The 26,585-nt window shown below is 46.5% G+C and overlaps 1 protein-coding gene across 1 annotated transcript; it reads right to left on the bottom strand.

Moving 5' to 3' along the window:
- Positions 1-1,056: 1,056 nt before the first annotated feature.
- Positions 1,057-2,075, bottom strand: LOC130297903 (DNA damage-regulated autophagy modulator protein 1-like). Its single transcript, XM_056550752.1, has 2 exons — positions 1,812-2,075; positions 1,057-1,725 (listed from the first exon to the last, which is right to left on the bottom strand). Exons 1-2 carry the CDS (start codon positions 1,934-1,936, stop codon positions 1,125-1,127), a joined length of 726 nt encoding a protein of 241 aa, XP_056406727.1. The 5' UTR covers positions 1,937-2,075; the 3' UTR covers positions 1,057-1,124.
- Between the last annotated feature and the right edge of the window lie 24,510 nt (positions 2,076-26,585).

A 26,585-nucleotide genomic window follows, 5' to 3' on the forward strand; every position in this document is an offset into this window, starting at 1 on the left:
ATATATATATATAGAAAAGTTATTGACTCGACTATAAACCTAGGGTGGGAAATACCTCATCCCCCCATGTAATCATCCAGACCCCCGTCATCATCCCCCCCCCCCTTCATCATCATCGCCTGTCAATCCCTTCATCAGTGGTTTTCAACCTGCGGACCTCTAGATGTTGCAAAACTACAACCCCCAGCATGCCCGGACAGCCATCGGCTGTCTGGGCATGCTGGGAGTTGTAGTTTTGAAACCTCTGGAGGTCCGCAGGTTGAAGACCACTGCGGCCTTCATCATCATCCCCCCTTAATCATCATCCCCCTCCCTTTCATCATCACCGCCTGTCAATCCCTTCATCAGTGGTCTTCAACCTGCAGACCTCCAGATGTTGCAGAACCACAACTCCCAGCATGCCCAGACAGCTATCGGCTGTCCGGTCATGCTGGGAGTTGTAGTTTTGAAACCTCTGGAGGTCCGCAGGTTGAAGACCACTGTGGCCTTTTTGTTTTGTACTCACCTCCCCTTGGCAGGAAGTTAGGGTGAGCTGGTCCTAGTGATGTTGCCTTGACGACGACGCACAGGGACGTTGTGCATGAAGAGGGCCCTCCGGTGAAAATGGACAGCCCGGAACGAGTATCCCTCCCCACCGGATGGTCCCTGCAGCATAGATGGCCCGGACCAGCTCTAACTGTGGGGGGGGGGGGGGGGTGAGTACAAAACAAAAGAGGGGGGGGGGGGCCTGGATGATGACGAAGGCCGAAGTGGTCTTCAACCTGCGGACCTCCAGAGGTTTCAAAACTACAACACCCAGCATGCCCAGACAGCCGATGGCTGTCTGGGCATGCTGGGAGTTGTAGTTTTAGAACATCTGGCGGTCCGCAGGTTGAAGACCACTGAAAAGGGATTGACAGTCGGAGAGATCACTCGAGTATAAGCCGAAGGGGGCGTTTTCAGCACGAAAAATGGTTATACTCGAGTATATACGGTAGGTATTACACATCACACACTAATATTTTTTTACATTTTTTTTATTTTTTTGTATAGGTAATATCACCAGCTCATATTTTTTTTTATGGTTTTCCCGTGTCCTGTGCAGTATCTCTCCCAGAAGTCCACTTGATGGCCCACGTGGTGGTCTACACCCCGAAGTCATCAATTCTTACTCTAAGAGAGAGTTTGCAGCTGTTCCTGGAGACGGTTAACATTAACCTCTGCATGGTGGAATAATAGGTCACGATGTTTATCAGGATCAGTAGAAGCATCACCCACTCGATGATTATGGTGGTGATTTCACGGATCTCGTCCCAGTCTTCATCATCATAGAATAATTCCTGTAATGTTTTATATCCAAAGTAGAAAATTGCGCAGGTAAAAGTCAGGCCACAGCAGGTGCATCTACTATGGTGGATGACTTTGTTTGCTCCTGGTAATTTATACATCTGGATGGACTGCCCAAGGTAGTATAAGGCTTCACATGTAATGGAAATTATCGTGCTGACAAAGTGTATCCTGGGATATTCTTCGGGGGACAATACATGCATAACAGCTGTACCAAAACAGGAGGCCCACACAATGGCCAGCAGGATCCTCTGGATCAGGACCTGATGACCCCTGAACTCTTCAGTATGCATAACCATATACTTATAAATAAGAAAGGTTAGTACCAAAGTGCCAATGGATGTCCCTATGAAACCAATTCTCAATAATATGTTTTCGGGAAAGAAATTTCCCACGTCACTGTGAAGGAAAAGAAACCAATGTTATTGTGGATATTTCCTCACTCCCAACCCATGAAATAAGAATCTTGTGCTTGTTTATCTTACCTGATGTGCATCAGTGGCGAGGCGGCATGGCCGAGGACGACCGTCACGATGTAGCTGGTGGCAAGCCAGGCCGCACACCAAAACGCCAACAGAAGGGGGACGAACCCCAAACCTTTTAGCTCCATCTCAGTCAAGAAGAAGAAATAGAAGTTGCTAATCGCACTGTAACAATCTACAGAATGAAGGCTCGGGCGGCTGTCAGTGGAATGTCAGGACTCCAGCTGTCTATGACATCACATGTCTGATGTCACGATGACTGCTTGTTTCTTAGAGCTGCCATGATTTAGTATCTGCTATGGACAGAACCTGATGTTTCTACTATGGACCTTACAGACCCCAGAACCCAAGTAATTAGCGCAGGGGCTCCATTTTGATCATCTCATATTTCACATTATTTGAGTTCCAGGGCTCGGATACATTTGCACCCTCTATAGCAGTGGTCTCTAAGCTGTGAACCCCCAACCGCTGCAAAATGTATGAATATAGGAATAATTCCATATAAGATACAAAAAGTTGGCATCCTCCATTTCTGGAAAAGTTTCTGAGTTGCCAATAGCAACCAATCAGATTGCTTCCTTCATTTTTCAGAGGTCTTTTAAAAAATGAAAGAAGCAATCTGATTGGTTGCTATGGGCAACTGCATAACTCTTCCTCTACACTGGTTTTGATGAATCTCCCCCATAGAGAGAGATTTATCAAAACCTGACCAGAGGAAAAGCTGCTGAGTTGCCCATAGCAACCAATCAAATTGCTTCTTTTATTCTTGAAAAAGCCTATGAAAAGAAGCGATCTGATTGGTTGCTATGGGCAACTCAGAAACTTTTCCTCAGGACAGGTTTTTATAAATCTCACTCTATGGGGGAGATTCATCAAAACCAGTGTAGAGGAAGAGTTATGCAGTTGCCCATAGCAACCAATCAGATTGCTTCTTTCATTTTTGAAAAGGCCTCTGAAAAATGAAAGAAGTGATCTGATTGGTTGCTATGGGCAACTCAGAAACTTTTCCAGGAAAGTAAAGTTTAACCACAACCAGGGGCGGATCCGGAGTCTAGTCTCGGGAGGGGCACTATTAGAGAATTTTGCGTTGGCGGACAGAAAATAAGGTGTTTCTTAAAGAACTTACAATATTATTAAATGTATCCAGTATAATAACCAAATACACCAATTGCCACAGAATGGGAAAGCGCTAAAGATGTTTTTACCATTTAAAACTACAGCTCCCAGTATGACCTAAGCAGTGGTGAGGAGATGCTGGGAGTTGTTGTTTCACCCATCATTACTGCAAAACTTACAAGTGACTACAGCTCTGATGGGACAGTCAGGACAATACACAATGATATCAGTGACTACAGGTGACGTCTTCTCTATAGTCTTTCCTTATCTAATTCAGATGGTACATACCGCCTGGTCCAGCTAAATGTTCTCGCTGAAGAACTTGACGCCCAGACGGCTCCTCACTATGTCAGCGCATTCTGATCCTCTATATGAAAAAAGTATTATTGTAATACTGCCAAACACCATATCCTTTGAATATAATTCTGACACACTGTACCCTCCGAATATACTACAACTCACTTTACCCTTTGAATACAATACTGCCACACACTGTACCCAATGAATATAATACTGCCACACACAGTCCCCTCTGAATATAATACTGCCACACACGGTACCCACTGAATATAATACTGCCACACACTGTACCCACTGAATATAATACTGCCACACACGGTACCCACTGAATATAATACTGCCACACACTGTACCCACTGAATATAATACTGCCACACACGGTACCCACTGAATATAATACTGCCACACACTGTACCCACTGAATATAATACTGCCACACACTGTACCCACTGAATATAATACTGCCACATACGGTACCCACTGAATATAATACTGCCACACACTGTACCCACTGAATATAATACTGCCACACACTGTACCCACTGAATATAATACTGCCACACACTGTACCCACTGAATATAATACTGCCACACACTGTACCCACTGAATCTAATACCGCCACACACTGTACCCTCTGAATATAATACTACCACACACTGTACGCTCTAAATATCCCTCTGAATACAATACCGTGATGTATTGTGGCTAATGAAAACCGTACTACCCCAGAAATTCCTTATACTCTGTGCCCCTCATATATGGTAGTAATGCCCCATCCTGTGCCCCCACATATAACTATGACCTGTCCTGTTCCCCCTCATAATAATTATGCCCTCTGTCCTGTGTCCCTACCATATAATGCTCCCTGTGCTGTGCCCCTCACATAAACTGCCCCTGCAATGTTCCCCTCACATATAATGCCCCTCAATCCTGCTCCCTCAGGGGGCATTATAAGTGAGGGGAACATAACAGGGGGGCATTATAAGACAGGACACATTATATGTTAGGGGCACATGACAGGGGAGCATTATATGTGAGGGGTACATGACAGGGGGTTCCTCACTTATAATGCCCCGCTATCATGTGCCCCTCACATATAATGCCCCTGTAATGTTCCCCTCACATATAATGCCCCCTGTCCTGCCCCTTCAGGGTGCATTATAAGTAAGGGGCACATAACAGGGGGCATTATAAGTTGAAGTACATTATATGTTAGCGGCCTAAGACAGGGGGGCATTATAAGTGAGGGGCCCAAGACAGGGGGGCATTATAAGTGAGGGGCTCAAGACAGGGGGGGTATTATAAGTGAGAGCCTGTTATGGGCCCCTCACTTATAATGCCCCCCTGTCATGTGCCCCTCACATTTAATGCCCCCTGTTATGTGCCCCTAACTTAGAATGCCCCCCTGTTATGTGCCCATCACTTATAATGCCCCCATGTCATGTGCCTCTCACATTTAATGCCCCCTGTCATGTGCCCCTCACATTTAATGCCCCCTGTTATGTGCCCCTAACTTATAATGCCCCCTTCATGTGCCCCTCACTTATAATACCCCCTGAGGGTGCAAGACAGGGGGCATTATATGTGAGGGGAACATAACGGGGCATTATAAGTCGAAGCACATTATATATTAGCGGCCCAAGACAGGGGGGCATTATAAGTGAGGGGCACGTGACAGGGGGCATTATAAGTGAGGGGCACATGACAGAGGAGCATTATAAGTGAGGGGCACATGACAGGGGGGCATTATAAGTGAGGGGCACATGACAGGGGGGCATTATAAGTGAGGGGCACATGACAGGGGAGCATTATAAGTGAGGGGCACATGACAGGGGGGGCATTATAAGTGAGGGGCACATGACAGGGGAGCATTATAAGTGAGGGGCACATGACAGTGGGGGCATTATAAGTGAGGGGCACATGACAGGGGAGCATTATAAGTGAGGGGCACATGACAGGGGGCATTATAAGTGAGGGGCACATGACAGTGGGGCATTATAAGTGAGGGGCACATGACAGGGGGCATTATAAGTGAGGGGCACATGACAGGGGGGGCATTATAAGTGAGGGGCACATGACAGGGGAGCATTATAAGTGAGGGGCACATGAAAGGGGGGCATTATAAGTGAGGGGCACGTGACGGGGGGCATTATAAGTGAGGGGCACATGACAGGGGAGCATTATAAGTTAGGGGCACATGACAGGGGGGCATTATAAGTGAGGGGCACATGACAGGGGGCATTACAAGTGAGGGGCACATGACAGGGGGGCATTATAAGTGAGGGGCACATGACAGGGGGGCATTATAAGTGAGGGGCACATGACAGGGGGCATTATAAGTGAGGGGCACATGACAGGGGGGCATTATAAGTGAGGGGCACATGACAGGGGAGCATTATAAGTGAGGGGCACATGACAGGGGGGCATTATAAGCGAGGGGCACGTGACAGGGGGGCATTATAAGTGAGGGGCACATGACAGGGGAGCATTATAAGTGAGGGGCACATGACAGGGGGGCATTATAAGTGAGGGGCACATGACAGGGGGCATTATAAGTGAGGGGCACATGACAGGGGAGCATTATAAGTGAGGGGCACATGACAGGGGAGCATTATAAGTGAGGGGCACATAACGGGGCCCTGTCAGTCTGCCGGAACTGGCCATTCCAATGTCCCCCGCAGGAAGCTCCGTGCAGGGTTCAGCACCCCCTTCCATCAGACTGCAGGGGCCCTGTTCAGGAGATTGTAGGGGGTCCTAGCGCTCGGATCCCGCACAATCTATAACTTATCCTCTGTCTCTGCGTCTAAATAGGCTGTAAGTAAATGAAAAATAGATGCTGGCAGCAGTGGGATAGATATGATATAGATATGTAGATAGATATGAGATAGATAGATAGATATGAGATAGATAGATAGATATGAGATAGATAGATAGATATGAGATAGATAGATATGAGATAGATAGATAGATAGATAGATAGATAGATATGAGATAGATAGATAGATATGAGATAGATAGATATGAGATAGATAGATAGATAGATAGATATGAGATAGATAGATAGATATGAGATAGATAGATAGATATGAGATAGATAGATATGAGATAGATATGAGATAGATAGATATGATATAGATATGAGATAGATAGATAGATAGATATGAGATAGATAGATATGAGATAGATAGATAGATAGATAGATATGATATAGATATGTAGATAGATAGATAGATAGATAGATATGAGATAGATAGATATGAGATAGATAGATAGATAGATAGATATGATATAGATATGTAGATAGATATGAGATAGATAGATAGATATGAGATAGATAGATAGATAGATAGATATGAGATAGATAGATGATATATGTTAGATAGATGATATATATTAGATAGATAGATAGATGATAGATATGAGATAGATAGATAGATATGAGATAGATAGATATGAGATAGATAGATATGAGATAGATAGATAGATTATATATATTAGATAGATAGATAGATAGATAGATAGATGATAGATATGAGATAGATAGATAGATAGATAGATAGATAGATAGGAGATAGATACATACATAGATATGAGAGATAGATAGAAGATAGAAAGCCTCCAGCTGTTGTAAAACTACAACTCCCAGTATGCCCACAAAGCCAAATACATGCTGGGAGTTGTAGTTTTACTACAGTTAGAGGCCTCTGCTGGGAAACACTGATAAGAGTTCCCCTTTATCTGTCTCCCGAGCCTGACCCCCCAAAGTTACTTACCACGAAGGGCAGCATCAGGGTGGGCAGGGGGGTCCGGAGGCATTGGGTGGGTGTCCGGGTCTGTGGTGGAGGGCAGTAAGCTGAGCCCGGCCTGCAGGAAACACAGAGGGGTGAGAGGGGGAGGAGCTTATCTCTTCCCAGCCCCCGCACAGTGTAATGGCTGCAGACTGAATGATGCTGAGACCGGAGCATTCTCAGCACTGACAGGCAGACCGTGCGGCCTGCAGAGAATTTTGTCCTGCAGAGAATGGTGTCCTGCAGAGAATGGTGTCCTGCAGAGGATGGTGTCCTGCAGAGAATGGTGTCCTGCAGAGAATGGTGTCCTGCAGAGAATGGTGTCCTGCAGAGAATGGTGTCCTGGAGAGAATGGTGTCCTGCAGAGAATGGTGTCCTGCAGCTGCAGAGGATGGTGTCCTGCAGAGAATGGTGTCCTGCAGAGAATGGTGTCCTGCAGAGGATGGTGTCCTGCAGAGAATGGTGTCCTGCAGAGAATGGTGTCCTGCAGCTGCAGAGGATGGTGTCCTGCAGAGAATGGTGTCCTGCAGAGAATGGTGTCCTGCAGAGGATGGTGTCCTGCAGAGAATGGTGTCCTGCAGAGAATGGTGTCCTGCAGAGGATGGTGTCCTGCAGAGAATGGTGTCCTGCAGAGAATGGTGTCCTGCAGAGGATGGTGTCCTGCAGAGGATGGTGTCCTGCAGAGGATGGTGTCCTGCAGAGGATGGTGTCCTGCAGAGAATGGTGTCCTGCAGAGAATGGTGTCCTGCAGAGAATGGTGTCCTGCAGAGGATGGTGTCCTGCAGAGGATGGTGTCCTGCAGAGAATGGCGTCCTGCAGAGAATGGCGTCCTGCAGAGGATGGTGTCCTGCAGAGAATGGTGTCCTGCAGAGAATGGTGTCCTGCAGAGGATGGTGTCCTGCAGAGGATGGTGTCCTGCAGAGAATGGTGTCCTGCAGAGAATGGCATCCTGCAGAGGATGGTGTCCTGCAGAGAATGGCGTCCTGCAGAGAATGGCGTCCTGCAGAGAATGGTGTCCTGCAGAGAATGGCGTCCTGCAGAGGATGGTGTCCTGCAGAGGATGGTGTCCTGCAGAGGATGGTGTCCTGCAGAGAATGGTGTCCTGCAGAGGATGGCATCCTGCAGAGGATGGTGTCCTGCAGAGAATGGTGTCCTGCAGAGAATGTTGTCCTGCAGAGAATGGTGTATAACCAAAATACCTCCTAAAGGGTCTATGGGCACTTTAATCAGAAACAAAAAACCTTGGGGATGCAACTCCCCTCAGGGTAAACCCTGAATAGAGACCCTCTCTGGTCTAAAACTTAACTTTTAATTTTACAAATAATAACTATATTGACGTGCTCAAAATTGCCCACTAGGTGGCAGTGTGTGATTAAAATTACAATCCCGTATTCATTTGTGTTAGTTTTATGGCATATTTATGCTTGGATGTATTTGACCAGGGGGCTCTGTATGCAGTGCTCTGCTCAAATGCCGTCTATAGACTTAGCATCTCAGAGCTCCGTGGTCCATCCATATGTTACTGCCGGGATTGAGCTAAAATCTGTTCTCCTCTGAATCAACGTTTCGCCGGTGAGACCCGGCTTTTTCAAGAGTTTGAGGTACACTGCGTTATGGCCGCTTTCTTATTTATGCCCTCGCTACTAACGCGCTGATTGCTCGGCGTTCCGCTTCTACCAATAGCACATCGTACTTTTACTTACATGATCCTCCGTCACTCATTCCGCTCATATTCATTGGAGGTTGTCATTTCTTTTTTTTAAACACGTTTTATTGAAAAGTAAGGAACAATCGGCACACAGGCCCACTAAAGTGTCAACATGGTATTACACGTTACATTGATTCAAGAGCGCCTGAGCAAAGTACAGTCTGACAGAATGTAAACGACAGGGTTACTTGTCTTAGAGTGCAAAATAAAGAACATTAAACAGGCAACCGCAAACCGGGAGAACCCGGGATACTCGAGAAACTAGGAATTGGAGCACCCCCACGGAGCATACCCTGAGTAAAGTTGTGTACCATCATAGTTAAGAGAAAAAGGTAAGAGATGGAGAGAGAGAAGGGGGAAGGTGGGAAAGAAAAGAAAGGAAAGAAAGCAGACCCGTGCAAGAAAAGAGAGCAGAGAGGACCAGCTAACATATCACATAAAAAGAGAGAAGATGGCAAGCGCACCATGCAATCACACACGATCTCCAAGAATCGGAGATGGAGGCCCACGAGGAGACATAGAGTATGAGCATTGCGTGGACGGAGAGGAGCACCACTCACCCCACACTGAAAGAAATTTACCGGGACATTTCCTATGTTTATATACCAAACGGGAGAAGGGTATCACTGCATTCACCAAAGCCTTCCATTGAGATAAAGTAGGAGGGCCGGGGTCCATCCACTTAAGTGCAATAGCCTTCCTGGCCATGAATAATGTTTCCCTCAAGAAGACGCGGACATGATGAGTCCACATCTCCTCATCTAAAACACCAAATAGACAGATTAAGGGGTCAGCAGATAAGGGAGGCTGGGCAAGCGTGTTGAGGAATCGAATAACCTCCCCCCAAAATGCCTCAATAGTGGGACAAGCCCAAATAAGATGCCAAAAGTCCGCTCCGGCATCACCACAGCGGTGACAGGCATCAGAGTCGGAACGACCCATTCTAAACAGTCTGAGAGGGGTAACATAGCTGTAATGAATGACATTCAATTGAATTAATTTATTATTAGCCGCTGGGGACACCAGCATATGCGTATAAAATATTTCCTCCCAGATCTCTGTAGACACATTGGGGATGTGAGACTCCCAATGCCGGACTGCCGGCAACTGGGATCCGGAAATCTTGGCCTGAATGAGGTGTGTATATAGGATGGACACCAGCCCCCTAGGACCCTGAGATCGCAGCACACCTATTAGAGGGAAGGCTGAGATAGGGGCGCTGCCCACAGGGAACTGAGCATTAAGCGCATGGCGCAACTGTAAATACCTGAAAAAACAGTGCCTGGGCAAAGCATGGGTGGATTGCAACTGATCAAAGGAACACAGTAAATTGTCACGGTACACATGGTCTAAAGTAAGAATCCCGAGCCCCCTCCAAAAGGGCGGGTCCAGAGAGACAGTAATGTGTGGGAGGAAGGGGTTGTCCCACATCAGGAGATCCAATGGCACACCAGTATAACCATAGAGCACCTTAGCTGCATGCCAAACCTTGATCGCCAGTTTATGAAGGGGTAGGTAAGCCCGCCCGCCAAGGGTGGGACTCTCCAGTAGAAGTCTCGGGGTCAAGAATGGGACAAAGCTAGTTAAGGATCGCTCCGGGCCTGTTCCAACATCCTCTCCTATCCATTGCCTGAGATATCGTAGCTGGCCCGCCAAATAGTAAAGGTAGAAGTCGGGTAATGACATACCTGCCGCTAATTTAGGGCGTTGCAAAGTAGAAAGTCGAATTTTGCGTCTATTCGGGCCCCAAATAAATGGGGACAGAAGAGAGTGAAGGGAGTCAAAGAAACATTTAGGGACAGGCCCAGAGGCGTGTTCCAACATATATAGGCATTTAGGAAGGATAATGAGTTTAATAAGATTAACACGCCCAGTAACAGATAGCGGTAACGTAGCCCAAACTCTAAATTTGGATTTGACATATGGGATCAGTGAGAGGATGTTAGACGATAGGTCACCAGCCGGGTCCCTGTGGATGAAGATCCCCAGGTACTTAAACTCCGTTACCACTGGAAGGCCACACATAATGGGGGGCCAAGTTTTACGCAGGAGGGGCATAATAACGGATTTAGACCAGTTAATGAGCAGCCCAGAATAGAATCCGAACCTATCCAGTAAGGCCATAGCATACGGCAGTGTCGCCAACGGGTCTGAAAGAAAGAGCACTGTATCATCCGCGTACAGACCAATGCGTTCTTCCCTGTCTCCCACCGGCATACCACGGAAACCAGGGTCCTGGCGGATACGCAGTGCAAGGGGCTCCACCGCCACCGCAAACAGGAGCGGGGACAGAGGGCACCCCTGACGCGTACCCCTGCCCAAGGGAAATGGGCGCGAGCAAGTACCATTAACCAGGACCTGGGCCCGCGGACACCGGTAGAGGAGGGAGACCCACTTCCGGAAAGCAGGACCAAAACCGAACCTAGAGAGCACTGCCTGCAGGTACCCCCACTCCACCGAGTCAAAAGCCTTGGCAGCATCTAAAGATGCCAAGGCCCAATCACCACCCAGAGCCCCTCCCACCTGGACGGCAGTTTGAACCCTACGGATATTGTCCGATGTGGACTTGCCCGGCATGAATCCGGTCTGATCTGAGTGTATAATGGACACTACTACCTGATTCAACCGCTTAGCTAAAACTTTTGTGAGAATTTTATAATCCAGATTTAATAAAGAAATCGGCCGATAGGAGCCACATTCTAAGGGATCTTTGTCAGGTTTCAAGAGGACAACTATGGTCGCCTCGTACATAGAGTCAGGTAGAATATCATCTATAAATGCCTTTTCAAACATAGCCAACAGGGGAGGAAGGAGAATCTCCGAGTACCGAAGATAAACCTCCAATGGGAGGCCATCCGGGCCCGGGGACTTACCCCTACTCATATCAGCTACTGCTTCCTGCACTTCCAGAAGCATAAGAGGGGCATCTAACATGTCTCTATCACTATCAGATAAAACAGGGAAATCTATGCCGTCCAGGTAAGAGGCCAGCTCCGCATCATCATATTGAACCTGCGAAGAATAGAGGTTAGTATAAAAAGCAGAAAAACTTTGTGTCATCTCCTCCACCCCCAGCAGCATAGACCCATCTGGGGCTTTAAGTCTAAGAACCTGAGCAGCTGCAGTAGATTGCCGTACTATGTGAGCTAACAGTTTACTGGATTGATTACCATGTTCGAAATAGAATTGCTTGGTGAAAAACAATTTCCTATTGGCTTTTTCGTGAAGATGTAGCATATATTGTCTGCCCTCCCGCAGCCAAGCCGCCTTATTTGACTCTGAGGGGTCCGCCACATATCTGGCCTCCAGAGCGGTGCAGGAACTGGCCAGTTCCTCCTCCCGCCGAGATGCAGATTTCTTAATAAAAGAGATCGTAGATCGCAGGCAGCCCCGCAGGTATGCCTTTAGAGTCTCCCACACCAGTACAGGAGAACCTCCAGGAACATTGGCTTGAAGGAACACCTGAAGCTGGTCCGGGATACGGTCATTTGGGCCAATCTGATCCAGCCAGAAAGGGTGTATTCTCCATCTATGCGGTGTAACAGAATCGGCCACGCGAATGTCCAGCAATAATGGAGAATGGTCAGATACAGCACGCGGTTCATACGAAACCGCCGAGACCTGAGACATGAGAAGCGGATTACCATAGGCGAGGTCGATTCTGGACAGCGCATTGCGACCCAGAGTGTGGCAGGAGAATTGTCTAGTATGAGGATGGCGATCCCGAAAGATGTCCACCCAGCCAATTTCATCTACCAACAAAGAGAGAGGAGTGGTGCCAGTACCCGAAGGAACCCCCCTGGTACTGTGGCGATCCATGACCATGTCAGGCACCATATTAAAATCTCCCATACACAGCACACGAGCGGAAGGGTAGCCAGAAGCAAAAGTGACAGCACTATGCAATATCTCCATGGAGGCCGGCGGGGGATTATAAATACATAGCAGCACATAAGGCACATTGTTAATATAGGCATACACAAAAAAAAAACGACCTTGTGAGTCCCTCCGCACAGTTACAGGATCCCATCTCACTGACCTAGCAACCAAAAGTGAAACACCCCTAGAAAAAGATGCATGGAAGGAGTGGTGAGACCACTGCACCCAAGGTTTGGTAAACTGGTGGGCTCTGTCTGGGGTGAGATGTGTCTCTTGTAATGCTATCACATGAGGGCGAAACTTCCTAATATGTGCAAAGACCATTGTACGTTTACGAGGGGCCCGGGCCCCCCGTATATTCCATGACATTACTCTAAGGTCCGCCATGGCAAAAGAGAGTAAACACAAAGAACACAGCATGAGACACAGAAAGACAACACAAACATCAGCCATCCACACCAACAGAATATTACAAACACACACGGGTCCATGAAAATAGAAAGGGCACCAGGGTGGTGAGAGGTAGAAGTGGTACAAGATAAGCTCCATTGTGAATGCACATTCTGACAAGAGAAACCTCCCCTAAACATGGGGAACAAACATAGAAGAAAACAAGAAAAGCAAACATAACCACTGCAGGAAAAGCAGTGAGAGAGCAACAGCTTCATCTAGTGGGGAGAGCCTGCTCAAACATGGGGTAGATGAGAGCCTCTGGATTATATAAATTGCAGAAGGGGCAAGGGGGACAACAGATAGAAACAGGAAGGAAAAACAGGGAAACAAATAAAGAAGCGAGGGGGGGGGGGGAAGAAAATGACCACCAATGAAATAAAGAGGCAAGGGGAGAAAAAATAAAAAAATAAAAATAAAAAAAAATAAAAAATAAAAAAAGGGGGGGGGGGGGGGGAAGGAGGCTTAAGGTATGATACTCAGGAGGGGGAAGAAACCAAGGCAGGAAAGAGGAAACAGATGAGGAGACATCAGGAGACAGAGCGAGAATTGGAGGAGTAGAAAGTATAATAAACAGTGCAAAACGACCACCATTAACACCAGTCTCCCGCCACCCACCCAGCAGGAGAGCAGTCATCATAACCCACACCCCATTTAACCCATAAAGGGCACATGGAAGTGACCTCGCTTCAGAGGTCAAGCAGGGGCATAGGGAGGGAGGGAATTCAGCATTAGGAATGTCCAGGCAGGGGGATCCAATTTGTGGGGGGAACTGGAAGAAAGTCTTGAAAGTTCCATCCAATGAGGGTAACCAAAAACAATGGGGAGAGCAGTCCGGGTATGAGGGTCCAGCCGACCGGAGGAAAGACAGAGGGGCATGCTCCCCACAGAAGTCTGGCCCAGTCCCACGTGGGCAAACTTAAAACGTCCCAGGGGTAATAAAAAAAAAAAAAAGGGGAAAACACAGGGCAGTCTGGACTGGAGGGGAGAGGGTGTAAAAAAAAAAGGGGGGTGACAAATAGGTGGGATAGCAGGGAAATACACAGTACCTCAAACACTGCAGGGAACCAGGGTAGACAGGAGATGTAGAAAAGGGACACATGCTGGGACTCCATGGCTGTCACCCACAGCAATCCGATCAGGCAGCTAGGTCTCGCCAGGGGTAGCAGGTTCACCTCCGCCTACTCAGCCATTCATCTGCATCCTGCGGGGTGGCAAAGAAAATCGCCCGGTCTCCATCCACCACCCGGAGTCGGGCAGGGTAGACCATGGAATACGGCACCCCCCTGTTCACGCAACCGCGCCTTAACAGAAGTGAAGGAGGCCCTCTTGCGCTGGAGATCGGAGGAGAAGTCCGGGAAGATGGACACCTTGGCATTCTGGACCGTGATCTCCGGCAGCCGTCGGGCAGAATGGAGTATCAGGTCCCGGTCATTGCAATTGAGGAATCTTGCTAGCAGCGGGCGAGGAGGGGCCCCCGGTACAGGTGGTTTCGCCGGCACTCGGTGCGCCCGCTCCACCGCATAAGCAGCAGAGAAGGGAGCATCTGGCATGAGCTCCCGAATCCATGTTTCCACGAAGGCCCCGGGATTCTGGCCCTCTGCGCGTTCCGGGAGACCTATCACCCGTATATTGTTCCGGCGCAGCCGGTTCTCGAGGTCGTCATTCTTCTGGCGGGCCGACTCCAGCTGCTCCTGCACCGCTCGTAGGGAGGAAGGTAGGGGCTGTACCGTGTCCTCTAGAGTGGAGATGCGGGTCTCCGTCTCCCCAACCCGCTCCCGGAGACTCTGCAGATCTTGCCGGAGAAGGCCGACATCCACCCTGACCTCCTCCATCTTGCCCGTAAGTGAGGTCCGGCACGTCTGAATGGCCATCAAGAGGGTGTCGCTCACCTCCCGGAGGGTCAGCTCAGGGCCGGCAGAGTCGTCATCAGGTAACAAGGCCTCTCGCTCCTCTGCTTCCTCCGCTCGACTCTGCGGCCCAGCCCGCCCAGCGCCATCTTGTTTCACCGCGCGGGCATAGTCTCGCAGCTTCTCCACCGCAGATCTATCCTTCTGTTTTGTAGGATCCAGTTTAGGTGCCATCGTTCTGGTCCTGAGTCGGGTCAGCGGAGTCAGAGGCTCCAGGATTCAGTACAGGATAGGTAAAATGCAGGCTCTAAGCGGGAGCACCTACAATGTGCGACCGCTCATCTCAACCGCCAGGCCACGCCCCTGGAGGTTGTCATTTCTATGTTGGCCAATGTGAATTGTTCCTCTGCGCATGGCAAGGAACTTAGTTCTGCCGACTAACTTTGCTTGCTTGTCGTACTTGTTTCTGGGCATGTCTTTGAACTTATACTATTTTCCAATGCCGAATTAACTCTGCGCATGTCTTTGGACTTAGTTTAGAAAAACTAAGTCCAAAGACATGCGCAGAGTTAATTCGGCATTGGAAAATAGTATAAGTTCAAAGACATGCGCAGAAACAAGTACTACAAGCAAGCAAAGTTAGTCGGCAGAACTAAGTTCCTTGCCATGCGCAGAGGAACAATTCACATTGGCCAACATAGAAATGACAACCTCCAATGAATATGAGCGGAATGAGTGACGGAGGATGATGTAAGTAAAAGTACGATGTGCTATTGGTAGAAGCGAACGCCGAGCAATTAGCGCGTTAGTAGCGAGGGCATAAATAAGAAAGCGGCCATAACGCAGTGTACCTCAGACTCTTGAAAAAGCCGGGTCTCACCGGCGAAACGTTGATTCAGAGGAGAACAGATTTTAGCTCAATCCCGGCAGTAACATATGGATGGACCACGGAGCTCTGAGATGCTAACTCTATAGACGGCATTTGAGCAGAGCACTGCATACAGAGCCCCCTGGTCAAATACATCCAAGCATAAATATGCCATAAAACTAACACAAATGAATACGGGATTGTAATTTTAATCACACACTGCCACCTAGTGGGCAATTTTGAGCACGTCAACATAGTTATTATTTGTAAAATTAAAAGTTAAGTTTTAGACCAGAGAGGGTCTCTATTCAGGGTTTACCCTGAGGGGAGTTGCATCCCCAAGGTTTTTTGTTTCTGCAGAGAATGGTGTCCGGCAGAGAATGGTGTCCTGTGGAGGATGGTGTCCTGTAGAGAATGGTGTCCTGCAGAGGATGGTGTCCTGCAGAGGATGGTGTCCTGCAGAGGATGGTGTCCTGTAGAGAATGGTGTCCTGCAGAGGATGGTGTCCTGCAGAGGATGGTGTCCTGTAGAGAATGGTGTCCTGCAGAGGATGGTGTCCTGCAGAGGATGGTGTCCTGTAGAGAATGGTGTCATGCAGAGGATGGTGTCCTGCAGAGAATGGTGTCCTGCAGAGAATGGTGTCCCCGGCGGTTTACACGCTGCAGGTGAGGGGACAGTGCAGCCGGGGCTGACAGCTCCCGCTCATCACTAATATAGTATCGGGAGGGGCAGCAATCTCTGTTTTACATGCCGTGACATCCCCATAGACCACAATGGGCCTATTGGTTTCAATGGGCAAAAACGCACAGAGTTAATGCACTAGTCACAGTTCCCTATACCATTAAAGAAGGAAGGGCTCAATATTCACGAATATGCGCATAAATTTTCGCATATGCACAAAAAAATGAATATTCGTAATTACGAATATATAGTGCTATATTCTCAATATTCGTGAATTCGCGAATATGCGATATTTGCGATTAAAATTCGAATTGCGAATATTCGCGAGCAACACTATTCCCCATCCCCCATCGTGCTCAGCTAACGTTAAAGAAACATATTTCATTCTCGTACGTTTCCTGCCCCAAAGTAGTGAATTTAAGAAAGAAATAAGAGCTTGGAACCATTTTTCTGATATCCATACAGGAGATGCTTTTAACCCCTTAAGGACATAGGGCGTATCCATACGCCCCCGTTTCCAAGTCCTTAAGGACCGAGGGCGTATGGATACGCCCTGAGCATTTCCGGCCCCCGCCGCTAGCCGGAGGGGAGTCGGGGCCGGATGCCTGCTGAAATCGTTCAGCAGGCATCCCGGCATATCGCCCAGGGGGGTCATTATGCCCCCCCATGTCGGCGATTGCCGCAGATCGCTGGACAATTCAGTGACCCAATGACCCGGAATTACTGGCTGATCGGGGCCGTCAGAGACGGCCCCGAACAGCCAGAGCTTGCAGGGGTGAGGTGGCACTGGTGCCACCTCACAATCGCCCTGATTCGTCGGCCGGATTACCGGCCGACCAATCAGGGCGCCTGCTGCGGGTGTCACTCCCGCACCCGCTCCGCCCCTCTTCCGGAGGACGTGAGCGGGTGCGGGACGTGCACCCCGGGTGCTGGGGACCCCGATCCCCGGCATCCCTGTTGGGATCGGGGCCCCAGGAGCGACGGCGGCGGCGAGGGACTGACCTGTGCGGCGGCATCGTGGAGCAGCAGCAGGAGGTGAGTGACAGCCTCCTGCTGTTGCTTAGCAACAGCTCCCAGCATGCAAAAAGGGCATGCTGGGAGCTGTAGTTATGCAACAGCAGGAGGCAGACCACCACAACTCCCAGCATGCCCTTATGGGCATGCTGGGACTTGTAGTTTTGCAACAGCTGGAGGCACATTTTTCTATGGAAAAGTGTACCTTCAGCTGTTGTTTAACTACAACTCCCAGCTTGCACAATCAGCTAAAGTGCATGCTGGGAGTTGTAGTGGTGCATCTGGTGGTTGCATAACTACAACTCCCAGCATGCCCGTTGGCTGTCAGTGACTGCTGAGAGTTGTAGTTTTGCAACAGCTGAAGGCACACTGAGTTAAGTAGCAAACCAGTGTGTCTCCAGCTGTTGCATAACTACAATCCCCAGCATCCCCAGCCAAAGTATTATGCCTCCGGCTGTTGCATAACTACAAGACCCAGCATGCCCTTATGCTGTCCGTACATGCTGGGGGTTGTAGCTTTTGCAACAGCTAAAGGCACACTGGTTGCAAAACACTGAGTTTGTTACCAAACTCCGTGTTTCACAACCTGTGTGTCTCCAGCTGTTGCAAAACTACAGCTCCCAGCATGCACTGATAGACCGTACATGCTGGGAGTTGTAGTTTTACAACAGCTGGATGTTTCTCCCCCCCCAATGTGAATGTACAGGGTACACTCACATGGGCGGAGGTTTACAGTAAGTATCCGGCTGCAAGTTTGAGCTGCGGCAAATTTTCTGCCGCAGCTCAAACTGCCAGCGAGAAACTACTGTGAACCCCCGCCCGTGCGACTGTACCCTAAAAACACTACACTACACTAACACACAATAAAATAAAAAGTAAAAAAACACTACATATACACATACCCCTACACAGCCCCCCTCCCCAATAAAAAGGAAAAACGTCTGGTACGTCACTGTTTCCAAAACGGAGCCTCCAGCGGTTGCAAAACTACAACTCCCAGCATGCACTGATAGACCGTACATGCTGGGAGTTGTAGTTTTGCAACAGCTGGATGTCCCCCCCCCCCCCCCCCCACAATGTGAACGTACAGGGTACACTCACATGGGCGGAGGATTACAGTAAGTATCCGGCTTCAAGTTTGAGCTGTGGCAAATTTTCTGCCGCAGCTCAAGCTGCCAGCGAGAAACTACTGTGAACCCCCGCCCATGTGACTGTACCCTAAAAACACTACACTACACTAACACACAATAAAATAAAAAGTAAAAAACACTACATATACACAAAACCCTACACAGCCCCCCTCCCCTCCCCAATAAAAATGAAAAACGTCTGGTACGTCACTGTTTCCAGAACGGAGCCTCCAGCTGTTGCAAAACAACTACTCCCAGTATTGCCAGATAGCCACTGACTGTCTAGGCATGCTGGGAGTTTTACAACAGCTGGAGGCTCCCTGTTTGGGAATCACTGGCGTAGAATACCCCTATGTCCACCCCTATGCAAGTCCCTAATTTAGGCCTCAAATGCGCATGGCGCTCTCACTTTGGAGCCCTGTCGTATTTCAAGGCAACAGTTTAGGGCCACATATGGGGTATCGCCGTACTCGGGAGTAATTGTGTTACAAATTTTGGGGGGTATTTTCTGCTATTACCCTTTTTAAAAATGTAAAATTTTTGGGAAAACAAGCATTTTAGGTAAAAAAAATATATATTTTTTTTTTTACATATACAAAAGTCATGAAACACCTGTGGGGTATAAAGGTTCACATTACCCCTTGTTACGTTCCCCGAGGGCTCTAGTTTCCAAAATGGTATGCCATGTGTTTTTTTTTTTTTGCTGTTCTGGCACCATAGGGGCTTCCTAAATGCGGCATGCCCCCAGAGCAAAATTTGCTTTCAAAAAGCCAAATGTGACTCCTTCTCTTCTGAGACCTGTAGTGCGCCAGCTGAGCACTTTTCACCCCCATATGGGGTGTTTTCTGAATCGGGAGAAATTGGGCTTCAAATTTTGGGGGGGTTTTCTGCTATTACCCTTTTCAAAAATGTAAAAATTTTGGGAAACCATGAATTTTAGGTTAAAAAAATTTTTTTTTTTCACATATGCAAAAGTCGTGAAACACCTGTATGGTATTAAGGTTCACATTACCCCTTGTTATGTACCCCGAGGGGTGTAGTTTCCAAAATGGTATGCCATGTGTTTTTTTTTTGCTGTTCTGGCACCATAGGGGCTTCCTAAAGGTGACATGCCCCCCAAAAACCATTTGTCGCTCCTTCCCTTCTGAGCCCTCTACTGCGCCCGCCGAACACTTTACATAGACATATGAGGTATGTGCTTACTCGAGAGAAATTGGGTTTCAAATACAAGTAAAAATTTTCTCCTTTTTACCCCTTGCAAAAATTCAAAAATTGGGTCTACAAGAACATGCGAGTGTAAAAAATGAAGATTGTGAATTTTCTCCTTCACTTTGCTGCTATTCCTGTGAAACACCTAAAGGGTTAAAACGCTGACTGAATGTCATTTTGAATACTTTGGGGGGTGCAGTTTTTATAATGGGGTCATTTATGGGGTATTTCTAATATGAAGACCCTTCAAATCCACTTCAAAATTGAACTGGTCCCTAAAAAATAGCGAGTTTAAAAATTTTGTGAAAAATTTCAAAATTGCTGCTGAACTTTGAAGCCCTCTGGTGTCTTTCAAAAGTAAAAACTCATAAATTTTATGATGCAAACATAAAGTAGACATATTGTATATGTGAACCCAAAAAAAAATTATTTTGAATATCCATTTTCCTTACAAGCAGAAAGCTTCAAAGTTAGAAAAATGCAAAATATTCATTTTTTTCATCAAATTTGGGGATTTTTCACCAAGAAAGGATGCAAGTTACCATAAAATTTTACCACTAAGTTAAAGTAGAATATGTCACGAAAAAACAATCTCGGAATCAGAATGATAACTAAAAGCATCCCAGAGTTATTAATGTTTAAAGTGACAGTGGTCAGATGTTAAAAAAATGCTCTGGTCCTTAAGGTGAAAAAGGGCTCGGTCCTTAAGGGGTTAATATAGAATCATAGAATGTGTCGGCAGATAAGAACCATTTGGCCCATCTAGTCTGCCCAATAATCTGAATCCTATCAATAGTCTCTGGCCCTATCTTATATGAAGGATAGCCTTATGCTTATCCCTATCTTATATGAAGGATAGCCTTATGCTTATCCCATGCATGCTTAAACTCCTTCACTGTATTTGCAGCGACCACTTCTACAGGAAGGCTATTCCATGCATCCACTACTCTCTCAGTAAAGTAATACTTCCTGATATTACTGCAGAAACCTTTGCCCCTCTAATATAAAACTGTGTCCTCTTGTGGTAGTTTTCCTTCTCTTATATATTCTTTCCTCCTTTCCCGTGTTGATTCCCTTTATGTATATAAAGTCTCTGTCATATCCCCTCAGTCTCTTCTTTCTTCTATACATGTAAAGGTCCTTTAACCTTTCCTGGTAAGTTTTATCCTGCAATCCATGTACTAGTTTAGTATCTTCTCTGAACTCTCTATAGAGTATCTATATCCTTTTGGAGATACAGCCTCCAGTACTGTGCACAATACTCCAAGTGAGGTCTCACCAGTGTTCTGTACAGAGGCATGAGCACTTCTCCCTATACACCCATGAGCACTTCTCTATACTGCTTATACCTCTCCCTATACATCCATGAGCACTTCTCTCTTTCTACTGCTTATACCTCTCCCTATACATCCATGAGCACTTCCCTCTACTGCTTATACCTCTCCCTATACACCCATGAGCACTTCTCTTTTTCTACTGCTTATACCTCTCCCTATACATCCAAGCATTCTACTAGTGTTTCCTGCTGCTCTACTACATTGTCTTCCTACCTTTATGTCTTCTGAAATAATTCCTCCTAAATCCCTTTCCTCAGATACTGAGGTCAGGACTGTGTCAAATATTCTATATTCTGCCCGAGGGTTTTTATGCCCCAGGTGCATTATCTTGCACTTATCCACATTACATTTCAGTTGCCAGAGTTCTGACCATTCTTCTAGTTTGCCTAAATCCTTTTCCATTTGGCGGATCCCTCCAGGAACATCAACCCTGTTACATATCTTTGTGTCATCAGCAAAAAGACCAATACCTTACCATATAAAGAATCTGTGGGAGTAATATCATCTTGGTGATAGGGGCCCTGTCTGCCATTGCAATGGGAAGTCTAAGCCATGTATCAATTGTATTTTTTAATGTTATTTAATAAAGGGGATACATTTTGTTCAGGAAAAAGGCCTGGGTTCATTCTAACTGATTTCCCAAGATACTCAATAGTATTGTCAGGCTCCAAGACTTTCAGCCCGACCCCAACTCAATTACTAACTATATCAAACAGTAATAGGCTCGACTTGGACCAATTAACCTTCAATCCAGAAAAATTCCCAAAACATTCAATTGTTTGCATAGCTTTCGGGATTGATTTTTCAGAATTTTGAAGCGTAAGAAGCAGATCGTCTGCGTAGAGCAAGAGTTTACTATCCTTACTGTAAATACCAACCCCCCCCCATCTCCTCCGTTTGCCTAATAGCTATTGCAAGGGGTTCAATGTATAAAAGAAATAGAAGGGGGGTCAGGGGGCACCCCTGTCTAGTCCCTCTCTCCAAATTAAATGTTTCTGTATGATTCCCATTGACTATAAATTGAGCTGAAGGTTGATCATACAGGACTCTGACTTATTCCAAAAATCTGCCACCCAACCCAAACCTCTCAATCGCTGCCTGAGGTAGCTACAATCTACCCTGTCGAAGGCCTTCATGGCATCTATCGACAGGATGGATCGGAGCCCCTACTCCGGCATATGAATATTAGCAGACAGCTTAATCAAATTATCATGACTATTTCGGCTCGGTACAAAGCCGGTTTGGTCAGTAGCAATAATTTTGTTACAAACCTTTGCCAATCTCATTGCCAAAACCTTGGCAATAGTTTTGGCATCTGAATGTAATAGAGAGAAGGGTCTATATGAATCAGCTTTTATAACAGCAGAATTATGTTTGCTTCACGCATAGTCAATGGGAGAGACCTACTAATACAGGATTTTATTACAAGCAAGAGGCGAGTATTATAGTGCCAAATCTTTCTTTAAGTAAAAAACAGCAGCATTAGAGGGCAGTGTCAAAGATCATTAGGGCAGTAGTGCAGATCATTAGGGCAGTAGTGCAGATCATTAGAGGGCAGTGTCAAAGATCATTAGGGCAGTAGTGCAGATCATTAGGGCAGTAGTGCAGATCATTAGAGGGCAGTGTCAAAGATCATTAGGGCAGTAGTGCAGATCATTAGGGGGCAGTGGTGCAGATCATTAGGGCAGTGTCAAAGATCATTAGGGGGCAGTGGTGCAGATCATTAGGGGGAAGTAGTGCAGATCATTAGGGGGCAGTGTCAAAGATCATTAGGGGCAGTGGTGCAGATCATTAGGGGGCAGTGTCAAAGATCATTAGGGGGCAGTGGTGCAGATCATTAGGGCAGTAGTGCAGATCATTAGAGGGCAGTGTCAAAGATCATTATGGCAGTAGTGCAGATCATTAGAGGGCAGGGTCAAAGATCATTAGGGGGCAGTGGTGCAGATCATTAGGGGGCAGTGGTGCAGATCATTAGGGGCAGTGTCAAAGATCATTAGGGCAGTAGTGCAGATCATTAGAGGGCAGTGTCAAAGATCATTATGGCAGTAGTGCAGATCATTAGGGCAGTAGTGCAGATCATTAGGGCAGTGTAAAAGATCATTAGGGGGCAGTGGTGCAGATCATTAGAGGGCATTGTCATAGATCATTAGGGCAGTGTCAAAGATCATTAGGGCAGTAGTGCAGATCATTAGGGCAGTGTAAAAGATCATTAGGGCAGTAGTGCAGATCATTAGGGGGCAGTAGTGCAGATCATTAGAGGGCATTGTCATAGATCATTAGGGCAGTAGTGCAGATCATTAGGGCAGTGTCAAAGATCATTAGGGGGCAGTGGTGCAGATCATTAGGGGGCAGTGTCAAAGATCATTAGGGCAGTAGTGCAGATCATTAGAGGGCAGTGTCAAAGATCATTAGGGCAGTAGTGCAGATCATTAGTGTTGAGCGGCATAGGCCATATTCGAATTCGTGAATATTCGCGAATATATGGACGAATATTCGTCATATATTCGCGAATATTCGCATATTCATAATATTCTCGCTTTATGCGAAAATTAACATATGCGAAAAAATTCGCATAGACAAAAATTAGCATATGCGAAAATTTGCACGCCAGTCTCACACAGTAGTATTAGAGCCTTCTTTACACCACACAAGCTGGAAGCAGAGAGGGATGATCACTGTGATGTGTACTGGGAAAAAAAAAAAAAACAATATTCGTAATTACGAATATATAGCGCTATATTCGTGAAATTCGCGAATTCGCGAATATGCGATATTCGCGAATAATATTCGAATTGCGAATATTCGCGAGCAACACTACAGATCATTAGGGGGCAGTGTCAAAGATCATTAGGGGGCAGTGGTGCAGATCATTAGGGGGCAGTGTCAAAGATCATTAGGGCAGTAGTGCAGATCATTAGGGGCAGTGGTGCAGATCATTAGAGGGCAGTGTCAAAGATCATTAGGGGGCAGTGGTGCAGATCATTAGGGGGCAGTGGTGCACATCATTAGGGGGCAGTGGTGCAGATCATTAGGGGGCAGTGTCAAAGATCATTAGGGCAGTAGTGCAGATCATTAGGGGGCAGTAGTGCAGATCATTAGGGGGCAGTGGTGCAGATCATTAGGGGGCAGTGGTGCAGATCATTAGGGGGCAGTAGTGCAGATCATTAGGGGGGCAGTAGTGCAGATCATTAGGGGGCAGTAATGCAGATCATTAGGGGGCAGTAGTGTGGTAGTCGGGTGATACAAGCTAGCTGCAGGGTCTGGTGGTATTAACCCGGTGTGGGGGCGAGTTGGTATTAACCCCTTACTTGTATCGTGACGCCGGGGTGAAGGTTTTTCCAGTTGGTTCACTGCCGCTAATCTGCCCAGAAACGGTGATGGAAGTAATAGAATGTCCACGGCTGAAGTTATGCAGAACGTTAACTCTTTACTTGTAGCTTGTGCAGCAATAACAACCATTAACAGTCTTTACGGTTCTGAGGTCTCTGGTTTGCAGGTAACCTCGCACATTTGTCAGGACTGAGCATACACTTGAGTGAACCACTGTGCTACTGTTACTTTGGCTTGGAAGTAGTCCCGGAGTTATAAGTGGCTGCTGTGAGATGGCTTGAGGCCTATCTGAGATGAGTAGAGATAAGAGATAAATCTGTGCTTGTCTTATCTGATGATACCGGAACTAACACAGGAACAAACAGGAAGAAGGATCAGAATACAGCCCTTTATATAGTGTGGGCTAGACTAATGCTCATTGGTGGCAAGTTACTTAGTTACCTGTGACCATTCAATCATGGGTACATCACATGACTCGCAGGTCCTAACATATAACTCCATACAAATATCACGATAAACGTATCACATGACTTAAGGTCCTATATAGCACCAATCACATATACTATACAATTTATAGAACTTCAATTATGACTGGCAGAGAATATAGAAGAAGAAATAGGGTTCTTGTCATAAGTGGGACAGGGTTCAGAGCCAAGGGCATGAAGTGACTCTGATTAAGGGGACCCTTACCATGGGACAGAACCATGTTCTGTACCGGGACACCACAAACCCCCTTACTTAAAAGAAGTCGTCCCCGGCGTAAGTCCTCTGGCAGAGGAACGGAATGTCCAAGGCCTAATGCAGTCCTTGAGCTCAAGTTCGTTAGTGTCCATTCCAGGCTGATGTGGAAAAATAAATGAGCAAAGTAAACAAAAAGTCTCTTGTATTCCATAAGAAAGTCCATGTATGCTTTGTATGCTCCGGCACTGTTTTGGAAGTGTCCATGCCTATAGAACCGGATAAAAGACATATATATATATATATATATATATATATATAAATATATATATATATATATATATATATATATATATATAGCAGAAAAGAAGGAAAGAAGCACTTCCAGGTGATCAAATAGTAGGTGCACGCCAGTCTATGGGGTCCCGGTCACGGCCCAACATACATCCAAAATAGCAAGGCGACTGCGGCACACAGAATTGTGAAAAATGAAAGTTGTGTTTATTCCATGAACCAGAGCGACGTTTCGGTGTTCTCACAACACCATTCTCAAGCTAAATAACAGTGATCCAACCAGGTATTTATACATACAAGTGCAAATCAATTACAATCAATCAGTGCACATAATCATACAAATTCAATTAATACAAAACCATAAAAAATGTGCAAAAACATTATAAATATAAAATACCCAGATATAGTGATTAATATAATAAAATTACTACACAATTATGTAGCAAAGGTAAAAACAGAGAATGGTCTGTTAATTACAAACATGTGCTTATTAATGTAAAATAATACTTATGTTTGGAGAGGGCGGGATGTTCAGGACGCTTCACATGTAAACGAATGTGTATCCGCCATATCAGCATGGGTGATTCTGCACTGCGGCTGCGCCGCATTCTGCGTGACTATGGTAACAATGGTTGTGAGAAAATATGACCAATCAGGGGGCGCCACATCACCTATCCCACAATACTCCTGTGGCGATCACCTGATCGGTCATGTGATCTACAGGTTGTGTTGCTTCGATCTCCAATCAGGGGTGGTAACGTGGCAAACATGTGATCTGTGTCAGAGATCGCATGGGGCCGGGAATACACGCACAGGCGCATTGGGTCATCGATCCGCCGCGCATGCGCGTTGTCATCTGGAGGAGAGCCGACTTCCATCTTGCTTCAGGGAAGGTAAATAAACGAAAAAAATAAATGATACAAAATATGAATAGATAAAAAGCAAAAAACAAAAAACACAAAAAACTAAATATAATGAGAATAAATAAATAAAGAAATATATCAACAAATAATATAAAAAAATATAAAAAATATATAACTAAAAAAATAATAGTGTAGATGACCCATCAACCATGGAGAGAGACAGGAACAAGATGGCCGACAGGATCATAAACCTCACCCTACAGATACTCTTCCGGCTTACT

Source organism: Hyla sarda, assembly GCF_029499605.1.
Source record: "Hyla sarda isolate aHylSar1 chromosome 1 unlocalized genomic scaffold, aHylSar1.hap1 SUPER_1_unloc_1, whole genome shotgun sequence".
NCBI classification, from domain to species: domain Eukaryota; kingdom Metazoa; phylum Chordata; class Amphibia; order Anura; family Hylidae; genus Hyla; species Hyla sarda.